This window comes from Simochromis diagramma, unplaced genomic scaffold (assembly GCF_900408965.1).
Source record: "Simochromis diagramma unplaced genomic scaffold, fSimDia1.1 OVJJ01000293.1, whole genome shotgun sequence".
Taxonomy (NCBI): domain Eukaryota; kingdom Metazoa; phylum Chordata; class Actinopteri; order Cichliformes; family Cichlidae; genus Simochromis; species Simochromis diagramma.
In genome coordinates this window covers 2,394,885-2,420,656 of record NW_024386801.1, presented here as the reverse complement: position 1 = coordinate 2,420,656, position 25,772 = coordinate 2,394,885, and the positions used below count along the sequence as shown (strand labels likewise).

Sequence of the window (25,772 nt, the reverse complement as noted above, 5' to 3'; positions counted from 1 at the left end):
TTCGGTTTTGGAAATCGACCTTCAAGTTGTTACCTCATGTTCCCTCCAACATCTGCAATGTTGAGTATTTAATCGTTTAACCTGTGTATATTAGAGTCTGCTGCTCTCAGATGAAATGTGAAGAGAAAGATCCTCACAAGCTTCTTCTTTTACACATGATTTTAAAATTTGGTTTAAGCGAAGTCACAACCTAACCTCTGACTGGGCGATATGTTTTCTCTGTCCACAGAGCTCCAGAGATCATCTTGGGTCTGCCTTTCTGTGAGGCCATAGACATGTGGTCCCTGGGCTGTGTGATAGCTGAGCTCTTCCTGGGATGGCCCCTCTACCCCGGAGCCTCAGAGTACGATCAGGTAACGTATGATTTGAACTTATGAACCGCTGACGATTGTGCGTTGAGTGCTTATACACCCATAGATTAATATGCTGTTATTTCTGCATGTGCATGAATGAGAATTGTGCGTGTGTGTGCTCTCTCTTCATGAATGTGGACTGAATGTGCTTGGGAAGGTGGGACGCGTCTCCCTGAAATCCCCCTGACAGCGCTTGATGATTCTTGCGCAGCCTCCCTGTTTATCTGAACAGATGCCACAGAGCCACTTGTCCAATTAGTGCAGCCCCTGTGCTCCAAAGCAAGACATTGTCGCGTTCCTCTCTCGCTATCGCTCAGATGAGGCACAGTGGGGACACCTTGAACAAGTTGTGCTCCATCTCCATCTCCAACAAGCTCTTCTGATTTCTCACAAAACCAAAAACTTACCCCGCCTCATTTACAAGTCTCAAATCAGTCTTAGCCTCTTAAGCTGAGGTCATGTTTGGCTGCCATGTATACTTCTAATGGAGTAGTTAAAGTCAGCCTCCATTTTCAAACTGCCGAAAGAACATCTGTCCTTATGTGAAACTGTAAAATGTGCTTTTTTTTTTGTCCTCCTCTGTTTTGCAGATCAGGTACATCTCACAGACACAAGGTCTGCCTGCAGAGTACCTGTTGAGTGCAGGGACAAAGACCACAAGGTTCTTCAATAGAGATCCAGACTCCACCTACCCTCTCTGGAGACTAAAGGTACATTTGCACACACACGTACAAGCTGTAGTTATTATTCCAGAAACTCTGGTTACACCACGAGCCCTGTAGTTAGCTATAAACACAGTGAGAGGGTAATAAGAGCAAAATAGATCTGCGTGAGAGGATTTGGCAAATAAAAAGCCAGTCTGATGAATGTAGCTTGGAGGGTTTCTGCTCTAAACAGCTCCCATTGTCCTTTAATGTAGACCAATCAATAAAGAGCTCCACTCTTTACTTTTTTTTACCCTCATTAACTTAATTTAAACTATGTGCCACACACATAGAGTTCTTTACTGTACTGACCTGCAAATGCTGACACATCTCTGCAGGGTTTGTTGATATTTTTACGCTGCCTGTTCTTGTACCTCAGATTAATATTTTTCAGCTGAATGCATTTGTTATTATTTTAAAAAAGGGTCCCGGTGGCTTACAGCAGCGATTCACAACAACTGTTCGCTAGGACTGGCCATTTAATGAACATACATAGTGAGTTAGTGTGCATGTTGCCAGGTCAGACTGCTGCCAGGTAGAAGTTTTTCCAAGTTTTTGCTGCATGTGGGAATGTAAGAAGTCTTCTCGGAAAAGCTGTTATGATCTATGGGCGTACAAAGCTTGTTAAAAAAAACAAACCATCATTGTCAGTTTAAAGAAGTGTGTTTTAAGTTCATAACAATAAGAGCTGACAGGAGCATTGTAGGGAAGATACAAACATGGAGTAGAAACTCGCACTCGACACGACATCACAGCTTTAGCTCCTCGTGATTTTCTGGTGTCTTTGGTATGTGGAAAAATCAATGAGGAGCGACTGCACATCTTTAATTTGACCATGGCGTGTTTTTCCATGTAGCAGCAGCTGCACTGCTTAGCTGACTGTGATTTTTTTTAAAAATGTGTGTTTAGTGTCGAGGTTTCTAACCTTTTAAACAAAAAGAGCACACGTTGTTTGCTTTCTGCACATTTTCATGAAGTCAGGTGTTTGTATGCACACGTCGGTACACATGCACACCAGTGGAATATACACCGTCTCTGTGTTTGTGTCATATATTGTATACACACTCAGCGCCATCTTATTTCTCGGCTGTTAGATGAGTATTTGTGTGCTACCCCAGGGTTACTCAGAGGGTAAGCCGAGCCCTGCCACACATCAACAACAAGAGACTATAATGAGCCAAATGTAAATAGTGTGTTTCCAGAGGGGAAGTGTGATGGGATTTGAGAAGAACATCTGCTTCTTGTCTCCTGCAGACTCCAGAGGACCATGAGGGTGAAACAGGGATCAAGTCCAAGGAGGCTCGCAAGTACATCTTCAATTGTTTGGATGATATGGCGCAGGTATGCTGTCTCAGTATCACAAAGCGCGACGTCTTCCTTCCCACAAATCACGCAGTAGATGTACTATTTGCTTTTGCTTTGTCTTTTGCTACAATCGTATCCACCTGTCTCGTGTTTGAGGCTTCTTTGATGGGGGTGCTCAGGTCCCGGGCCAGTTTGATCCATCACATCCTGAGAATTATCTATCAAATATTTGAAATCCCTTAAAATATTTATCTGGCCAAGGTCTGATCTCCAGCTGCAGTGTAGCTCCGCTTCTATATAGAATTTGACTGAGTGAAATGAAAGCAGCTGCTCAATGAACCCCATCCCAAACTCTGCCTCTGCTCTTCATTTTGTGTAACCACTATTTAATAACTTACAGACAGACATTTGAACTGAACATGTGGCGTGGCTGGTTAGCAGGCTCAATGTGTACAGTTTGCTTTCTTATTCAAGCTGCAGTGAGTGTAGCGTTGTGGCTGTGTTTCCACTTTGTGCATCTGCTGTACACGTAAGCATGTAGAGGGCGAGGGACTAAGATAAACCAACTAAGATACATGCACACGTTATTCCTGGACCTCCGACTAGTTTTTCAGCCTGGCTCAGTGGGTCCCACGCCATGTTGTTTCTGCATGAATCTTGTCTTCCCGTGCAGCTCTGCGTGTTACCTGTGGGAATTTGTTTATTTAGGAGATTACATAACCTCGGGAAGTGTTTAAACTAGGTGTGATATGTATAAAGAAAAACACTGCAAATTGAGACAGCTATATATAATGCCTCTCTGTAACTGAGCATGAATTTGTCTCTCCGTGGTGGAAAAGTTCACATGTAGCCATGACATTTTGATAGGACATGCCTGACAGTGGCTGATAGCGAGCGTTGTTGTGTTCACCCTCACTTGGCTAAATACTGGTTCTGCTGGCAGATTTGGCAGTGGTGATAAAAATTACAGTGATTTTCCCAGGCCTTTCAAATCTCTCATAGTACTCTGTCGTCATCATGCGCCTTGATTATATCTCTGATAATGACTAGCTGAGAGTTATGAGGAATTTTTCATTTATTTATTTGCTTTTGAATTATGGTCATTCCCAACCAGCAGCCCTTTGGAATCTGCCCATATGGATACGCAACACATGTATCTGCTTAACTGATGGAGACAATTATGGTTGTCCACTAGCGCCCAGGGCCGCTGTCAGGCCTGTCTGGAATAACATGCTGTCGGCTGGGGCATGATAGTATCGCTTCCTGAGAGTTTACAGTTGCCCCATACACACAAACACACGTGCAACACAGAGTTTAATGAAACCAACCTGCACTGGTATGATATCCCCTGGGTCATCTCTGTCTTCTGCGCTTCAAGCTCTGTGTCCTGTCGTCTACAACATAAACACAGCGATACAGCAGAGCTGCACGGCTTAATGTGGGAGAAAACTGCCTATTTTGCCACCTCTCACTGTCCTGACCATATAAACAACTCAGCATTGTGGACATCTGCCTCTGCGTGTATAATGGATGATATAGCTGAAGGCCTCGCAAGACAGAGGGGCTGGGTGCCAAAAAGAGATAATGAACCTCCTTTCAGTCGTGGGAAATGTGCGGAGGGTTTAGTCACAAGTATATCTAATTTGAGTAAATCAGACACCAACTTACAACAGATGCAGGACCCCACAAGGGGGCTGATGTAGATGGAAGGAAGGCCAAAAGTACTTGTAAATGGATTCATTTTGATCTGCAGTCCTTCAGTATCTCTACTGGTGCAAGTCAAGCTGCACAGGAGGAAGAGGAACGTGGTCTTCATCTAATCTTTATTATATTTTAATACATATCCTTTCCTCATCCACTCAACCTAGTAGTTAAAGATGAAACTACACATTATGGCTGTGTAGATGGCAGGCCCGCATACAGCAGGATGCCTGAGGCAGTGGTTGACATCTGCCATCCCTGCCCTCACTCCGGAGTCATGTCAGAGCTTCCACGGCACAGATGTGTTTCCATTAACAACCACTGACGTGCAATGCCGACCACGTTAGATGAAGCCCCGCCTTTTTTTCGTTCTTGTTATAAGTTTTCATTTTCATTGTTATGGAAAGTCAACAAATTATACCGGTATCTTTTCTGTCTAATAAATTCACATATCTTAATTCACCGGGTGGTGGAAAAAAAATGCTTCTTCTTATCCAGTTTGATTATTGTGCCACCAAACTATATACATTTCCCCAAAGTCATCTATTCCACGAGCGGAGGACGGCGTGATTATTTCTCACCTCATTCTGCAGATTACTCCTTTATCACAGTCAGTGGAGATGGCAAGCAGAGAGGACTGGTTACAGAACCTGAATAAGCTGCATAGAGAAAAAGAATTGAATCAGATTAGCGGTGTTGACTGGCAGCACATCTGATAGCCCTTCGAGCAGGCCTACAGATAAACGTTGCATCTTTATGAAAAACAGGCCGACTACCACTGCACGGGCAGTCACAGCAAACAGGGCTTGCCTGTCTTTGTCCTCCTTCTTTGCCTATATATCACGACCTTGCTTTGCTCTCCGTTTATTCCTCACCTTACGTGACAACCCCGAAGTAGAGCTAAACATCAGCACTGGTTCACCGCTTCAAAAAAAATCGAATTCTGCTGACCATGTAGCTTTTCATTAAAGCGGGAATCCGCTGCTTTGCCCAGTATTTATCCACAACCTAAGCCGCAATGTTTATTAGAGATGAAGCAACATGATGTTCCGAGGCAGATTCTCAGACTCCCCTCAGACCGTATTTAGGTTAAGTTGTCCCACGTCAGCTTTTTCAGATCTATTCGCAAAATGGTGTCCTGTGTGAAAGGCCTTTTTACTGGTTACCCATCGCCAGTGTTTATTTGGTCCGTGTTTTTTTGTTTGTTTTCACATCTCAGGAATAGATAAAAATCTCAGGGAAGGCGCCAGCCTGGGGATATTTCAAGTCCTGCTATGAATACCAGTACAAATGTTTATAATGGCGCTAAGGTGCAAGGTTATCACTAAACTCCACGACACACAAACTGACACCCAAACGTATGAGGCCTTGTGGGTATTAATAGGTTCCCCTATGGGAATAAGCTGTGGGAGAGATTTTTCTGTCATCTGCAAGCACATTAGATCCTTGAAAATGGAGAAGTGTTTGAAATGCTAAATGTCTGCTCTGTTTGCTTTGTGCCTCCAGGTAAACATGACGTCAGATCTGGAGGGGAGCGACATGCTGGCAGAGAAGGCCGACAGGAGGGAGTTCATCGACTTGTTAACCAAGATGCTGACCATCGATGCAGACAAGAGGATCACCCCGGTCGAAACACTCAACCACCCTTTTGTCACTATGTCTCATCTCCTTGATTTCCCGCACAGCACACAGTACGAGCCCAACAAGCCCCGTTGTTGTTGTTTATAGAATTATCATTTTGGAACATCTGCCACTGTCATCAGACACAGTGCTCATGCCTCGTCTGTCTCCCTCACTCTCTCTGTCCGCGCAGTGTGAAGTCGTGCTTCCAAAATATGGAGATCTGTAAGCGTCGCGTCAACATGTACGACACAGTCAACCAGAGCAAGACACCCTTTATCACCCATGTGGCCCCCAGCACCTCCACCAACCTCACTATGACCTTCAACAACCAGCTGAACACTGTGCACAGCCAGGTAAGAGTGAGCCAAAAGAAAACCACTGTCACTCTCCTTCTATGTAAGACACAAATCAGTAAATAACCGAAGCTGTAGTTTATTGCATTTGCGTGATAGGTCCCAGTACGGAACCTTCAAAATAAAAGCATAGAACATAGAATGGAGCGTGCAGAGTAAGTGCCCCAATCAATAATTAATGCAGAGCCAAAAATATCAAACGGTCACTATCAAACAGGGCTGTTGAGCTGAATATTGACAGCTTAGAAACGCAGCTGTTTGCGCCTTTGTTCTATTTTTTTATGTCTGCTCTTCCTGTTTTTCTGTACTTATCCGTGTTTGCTGCTTTGGTGCATGCATATCTGTTTGCCTGCATTTTGTCTGTGCCCCAGGTCCTGTGGGATTGTCACAAAGTGCTGATTACACACATGACAAGCCACACTTCCTGCTTGCCTTGCATTCTGGGGCTTTCAGGCCTTAAGAATCCCTTTACCAGGCTTCCTCTCTCTTTCCCCTCTCACTCCTGTCCTCCTCTGTCTCCTCTTCTTTCCTTCCATTTCCCCGGGTTGAGCCTGTGGTGCTTTACCGCTTCGCTCGCGTATGGTCTGTGAATCGAAACTGCTGACTTCTGGCTTCTGCCGGAATCACCAAGCGTCTGGTTGCAAGGTTTTCCAGATTGTGCTTAGTTACAACTCTTGCTCCCCCCCCAACCCTCTCTTTAGTAAACAGAGTTCTTTATCGCCAACCACATCGAGCCAGCTCACACTGAGTGGAATGCGACAAAAACCCAATCTTGCTGTGATTTAAATGAATTAACATTCCCTCAGCTTGTCTTTTCTGCGCCTGGCTCTGAGGGCGTATGGACATAGTTAAGTTAGTGATTTATTCAGCTTGATTCAGTTGCAAGACTAGAATGCATCTGGGCTGTATTTTGCTTGTTTATGATGAATGCCACAGTGCCATATTGATTCGGTTCTCTCTCCTGGTGTTCATCAAAGACGCTAAAGAGAGCAAATGAAAACTGAAAGCACCGTCTTTGTATTTCCCTCCATCCCGACATACACCTAATGAAGGGCTAAAATTAGACGTGTCTTGTGGAGCATATACTGCTTACAAGCTGAGCAAATGGTGTCTCTTAAAAGCATTTGTTTGTATCCAGGATGTTCCCAGGCAGTCTTCGTAATCCACATGCCTTATTAATGGTCAAGACATGCTGGAGTTACCTAAGCTTACGTAATTATACAATGACTGTTGGCTGTTAAATATTGCTTCTGTCATGCATAATTGATTTGGAGGGTAGATAGTGAAGCCGTGATATGAAATGTCAAATTTGGCTGCAGCGTATTATATTGGCCTATTATTAGTCTGTATCATTTGCATTTAAACTGGCTTTATGTCTTTATGACTTAAACACTCACAATTTAAGCAAAGAGAGACGTTCATGCTGCCGTGTGGTTCACGCTTATGGCAAACTAGGACATGCAAAGCATCAAAAAATGAAGTGTACTGTCAGAGTGGATTTCCTGTCCAGCCTTATTCTCGTCGGGGTCCGTGCGCTGATCATTCTCTGCTCTGGTGACATTTTGTTCATTGATGGTTGATTATTCTTGGAACTGATTGCACCTCTGCTCACATTCTTTCTTTCCCTCTAATTAATCAAATCAACAGTCTGAATATTTTAAGGCATGTTTAAATCATACACCCAATTTTCTCATTCTTTCATCTCTGGCTCACTGTCTGTCTCCTTTTGAGCTGGTTGTTGTTTGCATTTTAATGTTTCAGTTACTTTGTTTCGATTGTTCCTTTTCATTTAGCCTTTCTATCCTTGGAGCTCATCCTTTCTTCCCTGTCACTCCCATTAGTACCTCCACTTTCATGATTTTTATTTTGGTCCAATCATTCCTTTAGGCCACCAACCTGGCTCCCTCCTCCACCAACAATGCCACCCTTTCCTTTTCAAGTCCTGATGTCTCCATACTAAACTACCAATCTACACTCTACCAGCCCTCCGCTGCCTCCATGGCAGCCGTGGCCCAGAGGAGCATGCCCCTGCAGCCTGGGGCTCCTCAGCTCTGCGCTGCCCGGCCTGACCCCTTCCAGCAGGCGCTCATAGTCTGCCCACCTGGATTCCAAGGTGAGGAGGTCTTTGCAGTCCATAAATTGCATAAATTCAAAAAAATCCGATTTCTGGTCAGAGACAGTGTTTCACTGCACAAACAGTCTTCTTTTACTTGCTTGTCTTTTTTGTTTTTCAGCACACAGGCAGTGTCAGTCATAGCATTCAAACTGTGATTCACTGATAACTAGAGGCAATTAATAATTTGCGCAAATTTAATATAATTATTTTTATTCTTTTCCATAACTGCTGCTTTTTTAGCTTTTCCTATATCAAACTGAACAGAACACATACTTGTCAGGCACACTGTGAGCATGTATGCCACATTTGATCTTTTGGAATTTATTTTGAAAATACTGTAGCAACATTATTTATAGGTGACAGATTTTCTTGTTTGTTGACATCCTCCATGCTTTTGCTTTATTTATGCACAGGGCTGCAGGCATCCCCTTCCAAGCACACCAGTTACTCCGTGCGGATGGAGAATGCTGTTCCCATAGTGACGCAGGCCCCTGGTGCCCAGCCTCTGCAGATTCAACCTGGCCTCCTTACACAGGTAGGCACTTTTAAGTATCGCAGAAAACGAACTAATAGAGTTTGAATCTTAACAGAGAGAGTGCCTGTCAGGAACATTTATGAACTTTGAACTGTTCACATTCAAACAAAGCCCTCTGCTTTCCTTTTTAATAAGCCTTCACCAAGAATAGTATCTATCGATGGAGGATGGAAATCACTCGATGTTCTTGACCCTGCCCCTGCTGGCAGCTGTTTTTCCTGAGTGCATTCAGGCGAGCTTTCCTGTGCCTTGCTCGCTCTCTCCCTCTCTCTCTTTCGCTCACTTCCTCTCTTCTCGCTCTCCTCTCTTCATCTGCCCCTGCTCTCCTGGAGGCTGAGGCTGCTACGGTCTGATGCACTCAAAGGCAGGAGCCTTTCACACAGAGAAGGCCTTTACCAGAGCCTCCACGGTGGGGCTGGAGCTTTAGCTGCTAATATACAGTTGTTGCAAGTAGCAGAATAACTGTGCATCACTCTCTGCACACAGACAGTAGACCGCTTCCATTGCCACGCCACCTCTTTCCCTATGGAAATTTCCATGAAGGCTTTAAATATCCCTGAGAATCCAGGGAGTTTGAAGCACTCCCTTATCTCCAGTTAATCATGCAGCAGGCAGGCAAGCAGGCAGCAAAGCGGTGTGTATGTGTGTGCACATGCCTGTGTTTTCTATGGTGGGTTAATCTGTCAGATACCAAATGGTGATTAGCTCCACGGCTGCTTCCAAGTCAGGCGCTCCAAATTACAGGCCTCAGAGGATCCTCGGAGGTCAGGGTAAGCTTGGATCAGGCTTTGCATGACCAGAGGACTCACAGCATCGCAAGAATGGGTATCGTGGATATATAAAATAATGACAAAAACGTGAGAGACACGACTTACGCCACAGTAAGGATAATGTCAGTTATATTAATTATCGTATCACGTGTGGCTTGCACATTGCAGCCGTGTTCTGCAGGTGTTCAATATACCCTCTGTGCGCACACATGTTAAACAAAGACAGGCAATAGTTAACGCAAGCAGATGTTTTATATAGGCCAGCAAACAGCACACCTAATAACTGGGTGTGTGGTGTGTGTTTTTCTCTGTGTTTATTCCTTTACTGTGGGGGGTCTCCGAGGCTTAGCGGAGTCGTTTCTTTGCCTCTTGCGTGCGTTCTCCCACCTACCTATGACTTTATCCGCCTACGTTTTAATGTCATCCGTGGACCCTTTGCCCACATCGCACCCTTGCAAGTTTAGCCCCCAAGCACCTATGTGTGCAGACAGAGAGACCAGAGTGAAGGAGGCTCCAAGCAGGGAGGCAGGAAAACCAGCAGGACCTTTATCTGGAGCAGGAATGCAGAAAATGTGGAAACAATTGGGAGTAAGAGCTGGGGCTCTGAAAGCCCTGAGGTGACAAAGGGTTTTCACCCAGGGAGTGGAGGTTGAGGTGGGAGGCGTTTGGGCCACTGATAGCGATGGTAGGCCTTGAGTTGAAAGAAAATGGTCTCTTAACTGGGTTACCATTTCAGGGCAGACAGGCTGGTTACACAACGCAGACGCCTAGTGAGAGAGGGATATAGAGTACCAGGAATGGAGATAGAGAGAGGAGGAGGAGGAGCGGGAGATGGATGGATGTATTAGAAGCCTCTTAATGGCATGTTGATAAAAGACCTTGGATGTGGTCTTAGATGTAAAGACCATCTCCAGCTCCAGAATGTTCCATTAGAGATGTCAGTCATCGGTACACAGACCAGGCAGCTCTGCTAGCCTGCAGATGCCCCCCTGCAGCACTGGACTTTGCAACCTGCCTCAGATGAAAACAATTCAACTGCAACCACACTTCAAAACAGAACAGCTATTTTGTGTTAAAATATGACAGGAACAACCAGATCAAAGCAAATGTTGATGAGAAAATAAAGATAAAGGTAAAAATACAGTCGTCATATGCTTTGCGTGTGGATTTGTGCCTCTTGTTCTCTTTCTCTTCTCTCCGTCTTTACCTATTTAAATGTGTGTGTGTGTGTGTGTGTGTGTGTGTGTGTGTGTGTGTGTGTGTGTGTGTGTGTGTGTGTGTGTGTGTGTGTGTGCTGCAGCACATAGTGATGCCGTTGTAAATAGATAAATAGATGTGCAAATGGTATTAAAGGAACAATTCATTAGCCCTGACATTAAAGTGCTAATCAATAGAACTGCATTAAACTATTAGGCTTACACACACAGTAACACACAAACGTGTTCAGGCATGCAGGCGCACATACTCATCTTGGCACATCTCGGAGCGTAGCTTGCCTGATAGTCCTCTCGTTCTGCATCAGAAATACAAAGTAGCCTCTTTCAGAGCAGCTTGAATAGATTCTAAGACTTTAATTAGAACATTGGTCAAGTCAAAGACATAATCACACTAAAACCATAAAGACGCACGCATGCATACACTTACTCCGTCATACACGGGCACACAAACAAAGGAGCTGCTGTACATTTTTATTAAGTCCTGGTCTTATCTCTTTTGTCGATGGATGTCTCCTTGAGGCTCGCAGAGTTCACTTTCAATGTGCCTATGAGCCAGTTTAAACCATCTGTTACGCACTTTTGAAAAGACGCTGTCATTTATCACGACAGGCTCAAACTAATCGCCAAGTACAACGAGTCTCCTTTGTTCTTATGCTTAAAATGTTGTGTGAACGAGCATTTAAATCCATACAATGTACACAAAAAGCGGGACTTCCTGTCCTGTGACATGATTCCTAAAATTAAAAATAAATAAATAAATAATGACTTGGACATGTCGTTACGTGGCAGCTGACTGTTTTTCTTTCTCTCCTTTTTCCTGACCTTTAAATCTGTGTTTACCCTCCAACTCATTTTTCTCTCCTTCTTCAGCAGGCCTGGCCGAGCGGCACCCAGCAGATCCTGCTGCCTCCAGCCTGGCAGCAGCTCACCCACACCTCAGTCCAACACGCCACTGTCATCCCTGACTCCATGAGCAGCACACAGACCCTCGCCAACTGGAGGTGAAGAACAGTGGTTTTTTTGTTTGCTTTAGCTTTTATTGCTTTGATTTTGCAGGACAATGAATATTGAGGTCAACACTTTTTTAACCTACATTTTTTCTCAAGGATTCTATTGAACTAAAAACAAATGTAATAAGCTGACACTTTCAAATCAAAGCACTCATCCCCACTGTCTGTAGCTCAATTTACGGATATTGACAGGACAGATTTAAAAAAAAAGAAATAGTGTATATAAGCTTTAAGAACAAGTAGTCGTTTACGGCTTAAATCGGTCCAAATATGTTATGAAAATATGCATGAGACCAATTCATGAGGAAGCCTGTACTTGTGTGACAAGTCTTCTATCTTCAATTTTATAAGAGCAGATTTACCTCAGGGAGATGGCATATATATGCATGTAGCGAAATCTTATCAAGTATAGCCTGTCACTGTGATGACTTGATAAATGGATGGATAGATGGGAGAATGCAACCCAAGGGAGATAAGGGGGATGCAGGTATATAACGTGTCTGTGTGGATGGCTGCTGCAGCCATGTATGCTCAGATTCATTCTAAGCTGTCCATCTGTGACAAGACAACCCCCTCCCTGTGTCGCCCTCCCTTCCTGTCCAGTGGCAGCTCTGTTGTCCTCAGAGAGACGATTGGGAAAGTGTCGCACTTCCTCTGCAGAGCTATCGCTCCACAGCTGCTGGTGTCAGCTCCTCTGCCCTCCCTCCTTGCTCTCTCTCTCATTTATCCCCTTTCCTCCTCCTCCTTCTTTAGAAAAGTTTACTGCTGCCACCTGCTGGCTTAATTAGGAAGTACTTATCCAGTCTTTCTTATCCCCTGGAAATGTCAGATTTGACTGATTGATGTGTTCGTTTGTTTGCTTTAGTATTTCGTACATTGCTAGGATGCTTTACCTGAAGATTCCTTATTGTTTTTAACGTTGTGGTAACATAAAATTGTATTATATTACAGGAATTCCCACCCACATGGCAGCCATTATAATCCCATCATGCAGCAGCCAGCCTTGCTGGCTGGCCACGTCACCCTCCCATCCAACCAGACACTCAATGTGGGAGTGGCACATGTTATGAGGAAGCCCTCAACCAATAACAACTCCTCTTCCAAAAAGAACAAACAGCACCAGATGTCTGGCAGGTACCTAAAGTCTCAGGTCATCACAGATCTTTATAAATCTTCATACTGGAAGCTAACGATTGTTACCAAAGGTCACATCTCCAGCATCTGCTTGTTTTGCCCTCTATAGCCACTCACTCTCTCATCTCTGTCTTTCCTTAAGGAACATGTCAACCAACGAGGTCTCATCCTCTCAAGTGGTGCTGTCTCCACAGCGCTCAAAGCGGGTGAAGGAGAATACGCCCCCGCGTTGCGCTGTGCTACAGAATGGCTCGACCTCTAACTGTCCGCCCACGCAAGGGTGTGGGGGTGGAGGGTGGGGGGCTAGTGAAACAGAGCAGGCTTCCAGCACCACTCGAGACCATCAGCACCAGCACAACGTCCCCAGACAGACGATCGTCATCCCCGACACACCCAGCCCTGCTGTCAGCATCATCACCATCAGCAGCGACACAGACGAGGAAGACGACCACAAACAAAACAATAGGTCAGTGCTGTTTAGCACACTTACAGGTTAGCGTTTGTTGTTACTGTGAATCTTTACTGAGCTTCTCGTGCAATATGAATTTCCCTAATAATCACATCACAAAGGGCTGTAGTCTTAGATCATCCAGGATAAAGACAGCAAAAAAACATGGAACACATCTGCTTTAAGTTAGCTGGATGGAGATGTGTTTCCTGGCATTTCGAAGCCAATCTTCTATCATGTTAACAAAATGCTAATCTCTTTGATGTATTTTGTGATATGCTATACACTAAAACTAAGTAAAAGTGAAGAAGTCAGAAGGGAATTCAATTTACCCTGCAAACCAACTTCGGAGTTAACCCCCTTACGTTTATTTGTCAATAAATCCAATTAACATTAGAAGGTAGTAACAGTTATTAGCTTCAAATATATTACCAGCATCGATAAAACATTACCAGTAACTGTGTTCTTTCTGCTTCGCTTCTGTTTTTTCCAGCTCATCTTCTAAGCAGAGAAAGAATGTCATCAGCTGTGTGACGGTCCATGATTCACCAGAGTCCTATTGCTCCAGCAACAACAGTCCCTATACGGTTGAGTCGAGACCCCCTAACAACAACAGCTATGACACAAAGACCACCATCCTGGACAACTACAACAATGGAAACCCTCGCACCATCATCATCCCCCCTCTCAAAACCCAGAACAGTGAGGTCCTGAATGAGTGTGAGCGTCTGATGCCAGGTAAATGACAGATTTCTTGCAAAACATGGCCTCAATCATTGGATAGATCATCTGTTATGTGTTTATAGCTGCTCCTTTCCAATTCAGCAAATCTGTATCCTTTCCTGTGCAGATGCAATGAACCATCAGAATTCAGCTTACAAGTTCAAATCCACCAATGGAGTGGTGCCTGGCAATAATCACATAGCCGGGGGTGTAACTGGAGGCGGGTCCTACCGACAGCAGCGCTCAGGGCCACACCCCCTCCAGCAGCAGCCTCTCAATCTCAGCCAGGTACAGTGAGAGGGTTCAACTATTGGGAACTTGTTATATTTACTATAACAATAATATCACTCGCACCTTATAAGGTCATATATGGTTCATATCTGATTAGCTTGGCTAAAGAAAGGGGAAAATCCACCCACTGACACTACTTGATCTCTGTCATCCCCTCATTCAGGCCCAGCAGCACATGGTAGCCGAGCGTAACGGAGGACATCGGCGCCAGCAGGCCTACATCACTCCTAACATTGCCGCTCAAGCCCCGTACTCCTTCCATCACAATAGCCCCTCTCACACAGGCAACGTTCACCCACATCTGGCTGCTACGCACCTCCCTAGCCAGCCCCATCTCTACACCTACACAGCTCCTGCTGCTCTGGGTTCTACCAGCACTGTGGCTCACCTGGTGGCGTCACAGAGCTCGGCACGCCACGCGGTCCAGCACGGAAGCTATCCACCAAGCATCGTCCACCAGGTTCCAGTTAGCATGGGCCACCGTGTGCTGCCCTCGCCCACCCTGCACCACAGCCAGTACCAGGCCCAGTTCGCTCACCAGGCCTACATCAGCGCCTCGCCCGCCTCCACTGTCTACACTGGATACCCCCTGAGCCCCACCAAGGTGAACCAGTACCCTTACCTCTAGAGAAGACACTGACTGACACTGGAGAGCCTGACCCAGCGCTGCTGCTCCTTTCCTCAGCCTCAGCCCAACAAGAGCCCCGTCAACATCCCCAACACCTTCCCCTCGACCTCAGACGCAAACAGAGACAGAGGAACTTGCAATCCTCCTGAAACTGTCATGTATAACTTGAAGACATAACGACAGAGAGCAAAAGAAAAAAATATGATTCACAGCCTTTCTAGAAGGAAAAGTTTGGAGTTGAATTTTCGAAGGATTCAGTTCAAGAAATTTTGTTTTCTTTTTTTTTTTTCCTTGAAAGGGCCAGTTTCTGCTTTCATTTGCCTATTCTTTACTTTAATAAGTCTCATTCGTTTTACAGGGAAGCGTGGAGAAGGCCTTTTGAGACAGCGGATGTTTTCTGGTTTGTTTTTTTTGCTTTTTTATTTCCCCCTTACATTTGGGAAGTGACTGTCGAACAGGGGTTACTGACTGGAGAAATCCCGAGAAATCTGGGAAAAGGTGGAATACGGAAACCTGCTGCTCTTCAAAGAAAAAAAATATTGATGGCCTTGAACTGTCTCAGTATTTCCAAATCACTCGTGGTGTGGGGAGAATAGAAAGGCAACTCCTCCCACGCCACCTCCTCCAGCAGAGGAGGCTTCTGGAAATATAACCAAGAGAAGACAACAAACTTTTTAGTGTATTTATAGATATTTTTCCTTTCTGTTTCACCTTTATGATAATACTTCAATTTTAGGTGTCTTAGCTGGGCCCCGTTCTTAGAATGTAGCAGTCTGCACCATTTTTTAATACGTTTTTTGTTTTCCCCGGATACCAATAGATTAATTTGTTCCTTTTTTTTTTTAAATGTGATTGCACAAAGTGGTTATAATAACATAGGCATGTGCAACGTGATTGTCTGTGTGTGCTACTGTCAGCCATGCGTGTGTAGTCCACCTCCTCAAAACCCTCTTCAGTCTTTAGGTTTTGACCATTGTTTCCTCGTAGTGCCTTACAGATATAATGACACAGTTTACTTGGCTTGGATCCTGAAAGCCACAAGAGACTATAGCTATACTTAGAGACACACGTTTCCCTGATTTGACATCCTAATCGGGGCGGTTGTAGCTCTCTTCCAGGTGTAGGCTCAGCCCTTGCTGTTTCTTGTCCTTAATGACAGCGTACCGTAGATGACGAAGATTAATGTCAGAGGTTTTATCACGCCGAGCTTTTTTATTATGTGTGCATGAGATAACTTGCCTGGGGTACTTACCAAAGTCGTAGATAAATTCTTGCTACGTTTGCTGTGGATATTAATGTAAATGTGAAAATGTACAGTATAGCTGTAGCTGTAAACCTCTATCACGGTGGCACCCAAAACGTGGCTTTAGTTAGGATTTTGTTTCTTTTGAACCACGCGAGGGAAACGCGTGTCGTGATCGCAGAGCAACGATATCGGCTCAGTTTTCGTGTACAAGGAATGAGTTACAGTATAATGTTTGAGACTCAGCAGAGGCAGGTTAAGAGCTAGTCCGAGCGAAGGGCCTGACGGAAAGTGATTGTTGCCACGAGGGTGATTCTGTAAGGCTTTAGGTGGCCTGGCTGCAGCAAAGAGACAGCGTGTTGAGGGTTGTTGAGAGAGGTACAGTGTAGGCATGAGTTAAGGGGCTGGTTGAAAGCATAGGGTCAGTTTAGCAGGGGGACCGTGGAGGGCGGGGCGAAACTCTCGATTTTAAATGGGACTAAAATAGGAGCAAGTTGGCAAAGAGCAGGTTGATAGTAAACACTGAGCCCAAGCCGTAACAACATGTCCGAATGGCGTAACATTCGGACATTAATCCTTTTTTTGTTCTTTTCATTTGTTCCTCTTGTTGTTTGTTTCTGCAGCAAAGGTAATTGGAAGTTGATTCACGGATGTTTTGAAGGGAGCAGAAGGGAAATGTCACAGCATACACCTGGAAGGGCACATTGTGGATGGTTTGTCATCGCTGTCCATTTGTCTTCGAACCAGGTTCACCACAGACACCGCCATGCCAGCCAGACAGGATACCCGAACACTTAGAGAACCAATAGGGCTGTCGCTTTGTGTGTTTGCTGCTTGATTTAATAGATTTCAATTTCTTGTAGCTAATAATAATGAATCTCCTTTGTCCTCTCGAACGTGGGCGCATCAGAACTGCTGGTGATTTAGTGAAAGCCTTCCCCTCTCCTTCATGGTATGCCATAGTACTTGCATTTGAAGTGATTTTTTTTTTCAACATCATCTTGAACTTTTTGACATGGCTGTAGTACATGTGTTTATTTTTAGAGATTGTTGCAATAATTCTTGTTGATGTTTTATCAGAGCGTGTGCGTGCGCGTGTGTGTTTTTATTATATGTCAGGCTCATTTCTGTTTTATAACCTGGGGGTTGATGTACAGTGATATTTAGTATTTTGTTGAGGTGGTTGCACCTGTGTAAAGTGTTGCAACACTGCCGAAGATGATAAGTGTTGAGTTGACGATGATCCACTGGGGGGCCCTTATCGATACGTGCTCGTCTTGAGGATGCCACACCCAGGTTTGAAATCCAGCGGTCCCCCGATGGGCCCCAGAGTGGTCTTTTACCCCGGTACTTTCCTCAAAGCTCTCCCCTCCCCATCAGCTCCAGCATGCAAGCCTCGGGTCCAGGCGCTTAAAGATGTGATTACATAGTATGTTGCTGGTTACGTCGTTCGTTGTCTTTTTATTTGATATTATTTTACCTACTTAATTTCCTCTGGGTCATTGGGGCCTTAGCGCACACACACACACACATAAGGGAAGTGATTTTCCATGGAAGTCTTTTAGCTCCTCTGTTATGACACAAACTACTGAAACATTCCACTGTTTTGAGGGAATTTGGCATTACCCACGCTACACTGCTGTCCAGACCCCACTCCCCCACTCTTTTCAGGATGGGGCTAATGTCGACACACTCTGACTCTTTTGCTTGTCCCACCAAAGACTTTTACAGATCGATCATGTACAGCACAGCACAGTACAAGCAATCCTCCACAGCATTGCAGACAGGCAATAACTTCTGGTCTCATCTTTAAATGCTTTACAAGTGCTTTTGAGGACATGTTGTTTCACCACCATGAAATGTATATGTGTGTACAACGTACGAATGCACGGGGAGGATTTGGCGTACTTCTTGCAAACAGCACAGCTATTTGTTTCTGGACATTTAACCATTAGAAGAGCTGCAACGTGTTTGAAAGCTTTTGTTTTTTTAATGTTTCACTTTGATTTTTCCTCATATTTGGCCCCTGTTTAGCTTAAATCAATAATTGTCTAAAATGATCAATTTTTCTGTTGTTGATGTTGTAGCTTTATTAGCAGTGTAAGAAAATTAATTTTAAAGGTTGCCATTGAGGAGAATGGCCCGTTAATTATTATGGAAATAATCAAAAATATACCAAGTATACCTTTAAAAGCGTGGTCACCTGCACAAAATGAATGTAATATGTGACCTGTGAGTGAAAGGAAGTGGCAGGAATGGCTTTAGATCTTTCTCCGTGGGTGACCATTAGTTTCATTTCGACACCATTTGTGGCCATGCATGATGCAATAACTAAACATTTGTTCTCCAGCGAGCTCCCACATGAGACTAATTATGTAAAGTTACCGGTATCACGAGTTGGGGATATTGAATAATCGCTATTTTCTCAAATCAAACAAACACGGTGAAAAATAACTTGATGTGTACGAAACATTTGTCTATCGTTCAGTTTCACTTAACCAATGTTTTGTGTTTTCTATGAAAAAAGAGGGGGAATAAGAATATGAGCATTAATGTAGATCGAGTGACCTTACAATTACCAAAATGTGCTTAAGTAGAGTATAAAAATGTTTTCTGTTGCTGTGGTGAGTGTAGCCTTCCCAGCAACAACTTTATTCTTAAGTACTGCCTTCCAAATAACCAATAATACCTCCAAAGCTTTAAGGTGACGTTTAAATTAGAGAAAACATAAGGCAGCATCTTTCTCTCTCTCTCTTTATGAAGCCTGGCATTCTCCTGAGATACACTCAAACTTCCACTTTTGCCCACGGTGTCATCTCACATACTCGTCGTCCCGGAGCTTTGGAAACACTGAGAAACATTCCTGCGAGCGCGGCGCACGCAGTGCTACATTAGTCTTCTTCGAACAAACTCCTCCAAGCTGGCTCGAAGCTTAGTAAGCGAACAAGCAACCTGCAACGTCAAATCACACGCTTGTACGTCATTTGGCAAAGTCACAGCTGCTTCCCAAAGTACAAAGGAGTTTAAGGACAGGTGTTAGGTGGATAAATCACGTGCTGATGAACTATTCTGTCACCAGGAAATTCATAATCTAGTTACACGAGCATTCTTGAAGCCCTTTTGTATGTTTTTTTTTTGTTGTTTTGTTTTATTTTTTGGTTTTTAATATATATTTGTTAAGGGGATCTGCTCCTTTTGCTGGCTATTCTTTGGGGGAATTCAGGGTAAGGTGGTCAAGGTTTGATGCCGTCACTGACACTGGCGTCGAGTTATTGAAACTTAAAAAAGTGATTTCTTTACGTACTGAGTTAATATTCATTTGATCTGCACCAGCCGATTACCCCAATCTGCAATCTTATGAGATGTTGGGCTCCACATTGAAGAACTTTAAACATTTGGGTTATTTTACCGGAATACTTGGTAGACCAAAGCTACTACATTCAAAGATGGATTTCCTTGTTTGTCTTAATCGTAGGATCACAGTCCCTTTTGGGATCCTCGGTATAATCAAATTATAATAATCAAGTTATAGTAGTTTTAAATAACTACTCGCACAAAGAAGGCGATAATTCAGTTTGTTGACATTTTCTAAAGACCTAAGAGCGCGTCAAACCCTGACCCCCTTTTGTGTCCATTGCTGTATGGTTTATCAATGGTGTAAAATCTCATTCTTTGTCGATGAAGCTAATGTGTGCTGCAGTATTTCCTAGTATACTTCTCTGTTTATTGTCTTTTCTTATTTACTTTGGTTTATTGGGGTGTGATGTCTCATTATTTCAATCTGTTGACGTAGCGTTCAATGTATACCCTGTTCCTTAGCCTAATATTAAGTATGTTATGAGAATGGATATTTTACTGGCTTTATAGAATGTTTAAATAAATATAATAATGACAATAAGAAAAAGGATTAATTAAACCTCCTAACAAGTTGAGTACTTGCTACTAAGCGCTTGTGTTACCATTATGATGTCGTGTGCTTCTCTTAATCATTTTCGTTGTAGAAAAATGGAGTGAATTTATATTAGGCTTCGAAAAAACTAATGATAGCATTGTAAATTTTACAGGAGGATTTTAACAGACAAACAGCTTCGTCAAATAGAAGAATATAGTTATTTTAATTGTCCTCTTTACTAACTGTAGGGTGACAAGGGGCTCCCGTTGTGGTGAACTATGTTATAGCTTGTTATTCACTGTTACTTTTGATCATTTTTTCGGTCTCCGAGGTGAATCGAGTTATTAATGAGAATTTGTATGCTCACATATGCATATTGTATATGTGTAGAAATGTAATCACACTTTGTCTTGGATTTACATTAAACTGTTAAGTCACAGCATCGGTCTCCTGTTGTCTACTGTGGGGTATATGTGTGTGCATGAGTTAGGCTCATTCTTTGCACCCAGCATACTGTCTCTTGCAAAACCTCAGAATTAAGTGCAGTTTGACTGCAGTGTGTGATCTAGAATTAATTAATTAAAATGTCTGGGCATGGCTTATTGTGCATTACAATTAAATAAACATTTTATGCACAAGTTTGAAAGAAACATTTCATGTCATGCAATATATACAAAATTGGAAGCCTGTAAAAAACACATAAAAGAGATTTTTTTAATTAATTCCCTTATTTTATTTCACAGTTGTAAATGGTTCAGGTAGAGCCCATTTTTATACCCTATAATATGTAAGGTCATCATAAATTTACACATTTTTGAATCTGCACACAAGCTACAGCTGTTATATCAATGTGGTAGTATAATGTAGGTCTTAGTATTCTCTGAAAACAATGAAGTCTCACCTTTTAACCATCTAAACTACTTTATTTTGCTCATTAGCTACACGCATACATTTTATAGAGATTAAAACACCATAATGCTACTACGTCACGTTAGGTTTTTCACGACATTTTCATCCACTGACCACAGCAAGAGTCAGAGAGAAATAAGTAAAAAGAAACATCGGCAGCATTGGCTACACACAACACCATCACCAGGTGGCGGTGTTCGCCATGATGTTCACTTAGAAACTTGCGCTGACGTGATCAGGTATGCTAATCATCTCCATTTATTTGCAACCACAAAACTCTGCAATGGGCAACGTTTACACGCTGCACCACTGGGCCCTGTCTTTGCCAGAAGGATATTTAATTTATCTTTACATAGAGAATTAACTTGTTTTCAGAAATGTGTTAAATAGCAACAGAAACAAACGAATTAATTGTTTGATCCCACATCCTTCAAAGTCTCACCACCATAAAGATAAGACTCGGGCTTGTAAATGTAATGTTAACTGATCTGCATATAATTACATATTAGGGTAATAGAATATTTTTCGTTTGAACTCAGTAGCGGAAGAAGGTCAACTCTATACAGCCAATAAAAATATAATAGCTATACCTTGGGGTGAGTGCATCAATGCGTGAGGTTGCCGTGGAAGCCGCAGACGCCTCCTGACGAAGACCAACCTAATATTTAAAAGGCCACCGTGACAGAAAAGAGGCTGAACCAATGGGAATACGCCTTAGCAAATTAGAAACTAATCAGATCTGTCAGAGGGCGGGGCTATCCCAATCCTCGGGACGAGAGAAGGTAACTGTTACCAAAAGAGTGTCAGATGAAAGCCAGTCGCCAGTTCGTGCACACCACGTATACACTGCAAAAACTTCAAAGGCACGCAGGTGGGCACGGGGACGTTAATGACAAAGCTCCACACAGCATTTCATCCAAGGATATCCTCTCCTCACGCTCACAAAGGAACTGATAGAGTTGGAGCTCCCTTTCTTGGTAAGTCTGTGTGCGCAGCTATGAGCTGGCTTACAGGAATGGCAGGGGGCGAATTGAGAAGGAAAAATCGCTTTATGTATGCACTGAGCGCGAGCTTTGGGATATATCATCAAATTATTTTGGCTAGGCAGCGTTTAGCGTTTTCCTGTCAGACTCAAACGAGGGATGGAACCTGCTTTGTCTAGCTAAATGAAAAGCCACATGACCATTAAGCTTGCAAGTAACGGGACGGGATGTAGGACAAGAGACTACTGTATCATGATAAGACCCGCTGTGAGAGCGTCTTAAAGCCAGCCATACATCCGAGGGATGAGGTCTGTGCTGGATCGTCTTTTGCCTTTTTGACCTCCTTACAGATTTGTTCCCCTTATATGGAGTAAGTTGCTTTGTTTTGTTTATCTGATGGGATAATAGTCGCTGTTTTCACGACCAATTTGGCCATGAGTGTGAAAACTGCAGGATAAATAAGGGAAATACTCACTTTTTATCAACGATCCAGGGCATGGATAAAAGAAAATGTGTTGCTCCAATCATCCAATGATATCTGTTATTAATGTTACCCTAAAATTGCAGGTTTGAAATGATTTAAGTAGTTTTCACTTGTTCTTCAGCTTACTGGGGGATTCTTAAGTTAACGCAGTGATACTCAAGCAGGCTGTTCTTAAATGTCTCACTGTTGCTTCTTTTCAACAGTTTTTCTCCACTACAAAGACATGTGATGGAATAAGGGGCCTTAAAGTGAAGAAGAGCAAACTAAGGCGCTCGCAAAAACCTAACCTGTGATTGTCTTTTTGGAGTGAATCTTCTCTCCTTAAACGGATGACATGCCTTGACTCGACACCCACCGTACCATGGCAGGTTTAGTCTCCACTGTGTGTTTGGTGGTGATGCCCAAAGCTCTCATGCACACCCACAGCCAGCGTGCTGCGCTTCTGGTGGTAACGGTGTTGTTAATAGTGATCGCAGCTGACTTACCTGGGGCAGGTAAGAGAACACTTTTTCTTTTTTTGCTGACTCACACAACATGATCCACTAAGTACCTTGTGTTACATAAGTGGCACGGATCAATATCGTGTCCAACATTCAGGTAGCTTTGAAGAACAGCATTTAGAAATAATATTCCAACTGAGTTCAAGTTGCAAATAAAAATCGAATCAGCACACGTTAATGTTTATTTCAGATTAAGAACGCTACAAGGAGTGTATCTGGGATTCTTTTGATGGTTAGATTTGCAAATTCTAAGTCTTTTTTTGTGATTTTCACGTAATCTAACTGAATAACTGCACTAACCTGAAAGCAAATGTCAGTATTTCACACACATGTTGTCTTTTTTTGTGATACTATTGTGTTAATGTATCCATGATCCATTCTGGGTGCAATCAAGATCTTTATCTTGATGGGTTTGCTTCTGGTATAGCTTACGCTTGCTCATCCTGAGGACTGGTCAGAGAGAAATAGGAAGCCCCGAGGCATTAGTCAGTTTCTCTATATAATGTGTTCATTGTTACAAATATGTGCTATATTTTAACAATATCTGACAACTGTTATAACCAGTCACATCCAGGCGATGCCTTTTTTGTGGGCCATTGAACAGCGTCGCTCATGTAGTTGGGGGTTGTTATTATTACAGGCCGTGTATAAGCCAACTTAACCAGTCAGCTTCCAGTCATAAGCTTGCTTTCCTTAAGTGTAAGACACTATTGCTAACTTTTTTCCTTAAAAAAGTCCTTAATGACAAAGTCATGAGCCATGAAATCATAGAAATATACATGAATTCGTTTTTATTTGTCACTTCATTTGTGGAAACAGCTTCTGTCTGTTAGTTCGCTTCGGTGTGAACTTACCACTGTTATGATTTTCATGAGGACAGTGCTTTCTGCCCTGATGCAGTCACACTGAAGACTACACAGACACATCCTTGAATCAGAAGTGACTCGGTTCCTCTTGTACACAGAGTCTGGGGTTAAACCAACTTCCAGTAACTGTAGAAAGAGAAAGTGTCTAAACCCTCCGACTTGATGGGTGCTTTGTCCGGGCTTAATTTTATTGATAGTGACATTATCCCACTAACACACTGGCCAGTGAAGAAGACCGTGTTTAGAGGGTAGCCAAAAACTCATGATATTGGATGGTAATAGGATTATGTATTAAATGCCTGGGTGAAAACCTTGTGCAGGAAATTAGGCATTAGCGAGTCTTGAACTCACACTTGTTTGATAACACCTCCATTCGCAGCTTTTTAGCGCAGGCTATCAGCCATTTGTTATATTGCAGTTTTTCTCAGCGTGTAGCTAAAATACTATCAAATCATTTGGTAAAGCACGACATCTGATTGCAAGTTTGATATACTGACATGTGTGTTATTTGCATTTGATTGTCATTTTTAATTAGCATTCAGAGATGAACATGTTTCTTGTGATAGCCTTCTAAAGGATACGCTAGATATACGTCGATGGTTAACATCTATTTGTTTATGGTTAAACATTTTAAGGCTGTTTTGTTTGTTTCTTTTTTTGTTTGTTTTGTAAGAATTCACCTATTTATTTTCTCATTTATTTAGCAAGTGGCTAATTCTGTGGAAAATACTGATCAAATCTGAAAGTTTCTTTTTAGATTTTTAAATCTTATTTCAGATCAAATGTTCAAAAATGTTTTTGTTTTTTTTTAGAATTAACATTTTTGGTTTTCATGGCAGAACAGAGGAAGTAAATAACAACACCAGCAAAAAAAGCCATTTTCATCCTTCATGTCCTATATTTTGATAAATTGGTATTGACGATGATGCTGACTAAATAAGACCCTTTCAGGAACATCTTATAGACACTTCTCCTTTAATTTGGACAAATCTCAGGCAGCTGCTAAATCTTCCACAGTAGCCTGTTTCATTTAAAGCATTTTCCATTTTTTAAAAAATCAACATTATGGCAAAATTTTATTTATTTACTCATTTATTTTGAAAAGTGAAGTTAGGAACTCAGCATCTTGTAGAGCCCCCTGAGGAGGAAGGACTTTGGTTCCTCTCATTAGAACTTGTGATTCTGCAGATAAAGCAGAAATGGTATGGAGTATAAGAACTAGCTCTGCTAGTTATCCTTCTAGTTGGATTGGTACAGGTACCTGCCCACGTTCAGGCTGCCTACTACAGAGCAGTCTTATTTTTTGTGGAATGTAAAGTTGTTTTTATCTTGTGACTAAAACTCAAACAAAGCTTTGTAAAAGTATTTAAATAAATATTGAAAAAGGAAATTAATAGAATTCAGCAAAAGGAATTTTTGGATATTTGTTGGTCTGATAGCAGATGTGCAAAATAAGGTCTGATTAATATACATTTGTACATTGTGTTAGGTGTGTAATACAAAAATATTGCTGCTTTGTTGAAAGGAAAGTTTCTTTTACATAATTAAGAGGTGTAACCATTGCTGCTCATACAGCTACTTTAATGTCAGATGCACTTTCTAGCTCTTATCTGGTGACATGAGGCTGTAAAATACGTACTCGTTATCCTGCACTGGGAACTAAAATGCTTGGAATAAAGGTTCTGTTCTTCAGTTGTAGTCTGTGATTGTGAGATCACACATTTTGCTCATGGTCTTCACCCATCACTGTTCACTTCACTTTGTTCATCAGCAACATGACAGCTTTCCAAGTTTCCGTAGTCTGTATCAACACTGATGTCACCAGTCTAACAGCTTTCCTCTTTCAGTTTCTGGTTCAAATAAAGCATGGCGACCGACATCTTATTGTTCCTCCAGACCCAACACCACACAGGAGACCCATGTCCTGACTTCTGTCAGGCTTCTCCTCTTAACAGTTTCTGTTAAAGAAATAGTTCGGCATGTA

At 42.7% G+C, this 25,772-nt stretch overlaps 2 protein-coding genes across 5 annotated transcripts in view; both read left to right on the top strand.

Moving 5' to 3' along the window:
• The window catches only part of hipk2 (homeodomain interacting protein kinase 2), a 65,860-nt gene extending 45,378 nt beyond the window's left edge, over positions 1–20,482 (top strand). Inside the window, exons 3-15 of one of the 3 annotated variants that reach the window (XM_040025073.1) lie at positions 230–353; positions 944–1,063; positions 2,312–2,398; positions 5,570–5,754; positions 5,877–6,039; positions 8,023–8,152; positions 8,569–8,690; positions 11,548–11,678; positions 12,639–12,821; positions 12,964–13,287; positions 13,763–14,007; positions 14,120–14,280; positions 14,447–20,482. In XM_040025073.1, the coding sequence (XP_039881007.1) occupies positions 230–353; positions 944–1,063; positions 2,312–2,398; positions 5,570–5,754; positions 5,877–6,039; positions 8,023–8,152; positions 8,569–8,690; positions 11,548–11,678; positions 12,639–12,821; positions 12,964–13,287; positions 13,763–14,007; positions 14,120–14,280; positions 14,447–14,911 (2,440 nt within the window). In that variant the 3' untranslated portion in view covers positions 14,912–20,482. Of the gene's footprint in view, positions 1–229; positions 354–943; positions 1,064–2,311; positions 2,399–5,569; positions 5,755–5,876; positions 6,040–7,926; positions 8,153–8,568; positions 8,691–11,547; positions 11,679–12,638; positions 12,822–12,963; positions 13,288–13,762; positions 14,008–14,119; positions 14,281–14,446 lie in introns of all 3 variants that reach the window. The other 2 variants (XM_040025072.1, XM_040025071.1) reach the window with 2 other exon arrangements.
• Positions 20,483–20,595: 113 nt separating this feature from the next.
• Positions 20,596–25,772, top strand: part of si:ch211-1e14.1 (UPF0606 protein KIAA1549) — a 37,405-nt gene continuing 32,228 nt past the window's right edge. The window contains exons 1-2 of one of the 2 annotated variants that reach the window (XM_040025076.1): positions 20,596–21,932; positions 22,626–22,916. In XM_040025076.1, coding sequence (XP_039881010.1) covers positions 22,784–22,916 — 133 coding nt within the window. In that variant the 5' untranslated portion in view covers positions 20,596–21,932; positions 22,626–22,783. Of the gene's footprint in view, positions 21,933–21,963; positions 22,309–22,625; positions 22,917–25,772 lie in introns of those variants that run through there. The other variant, XM_040025077.1, reaches the window with a different exon arrangement.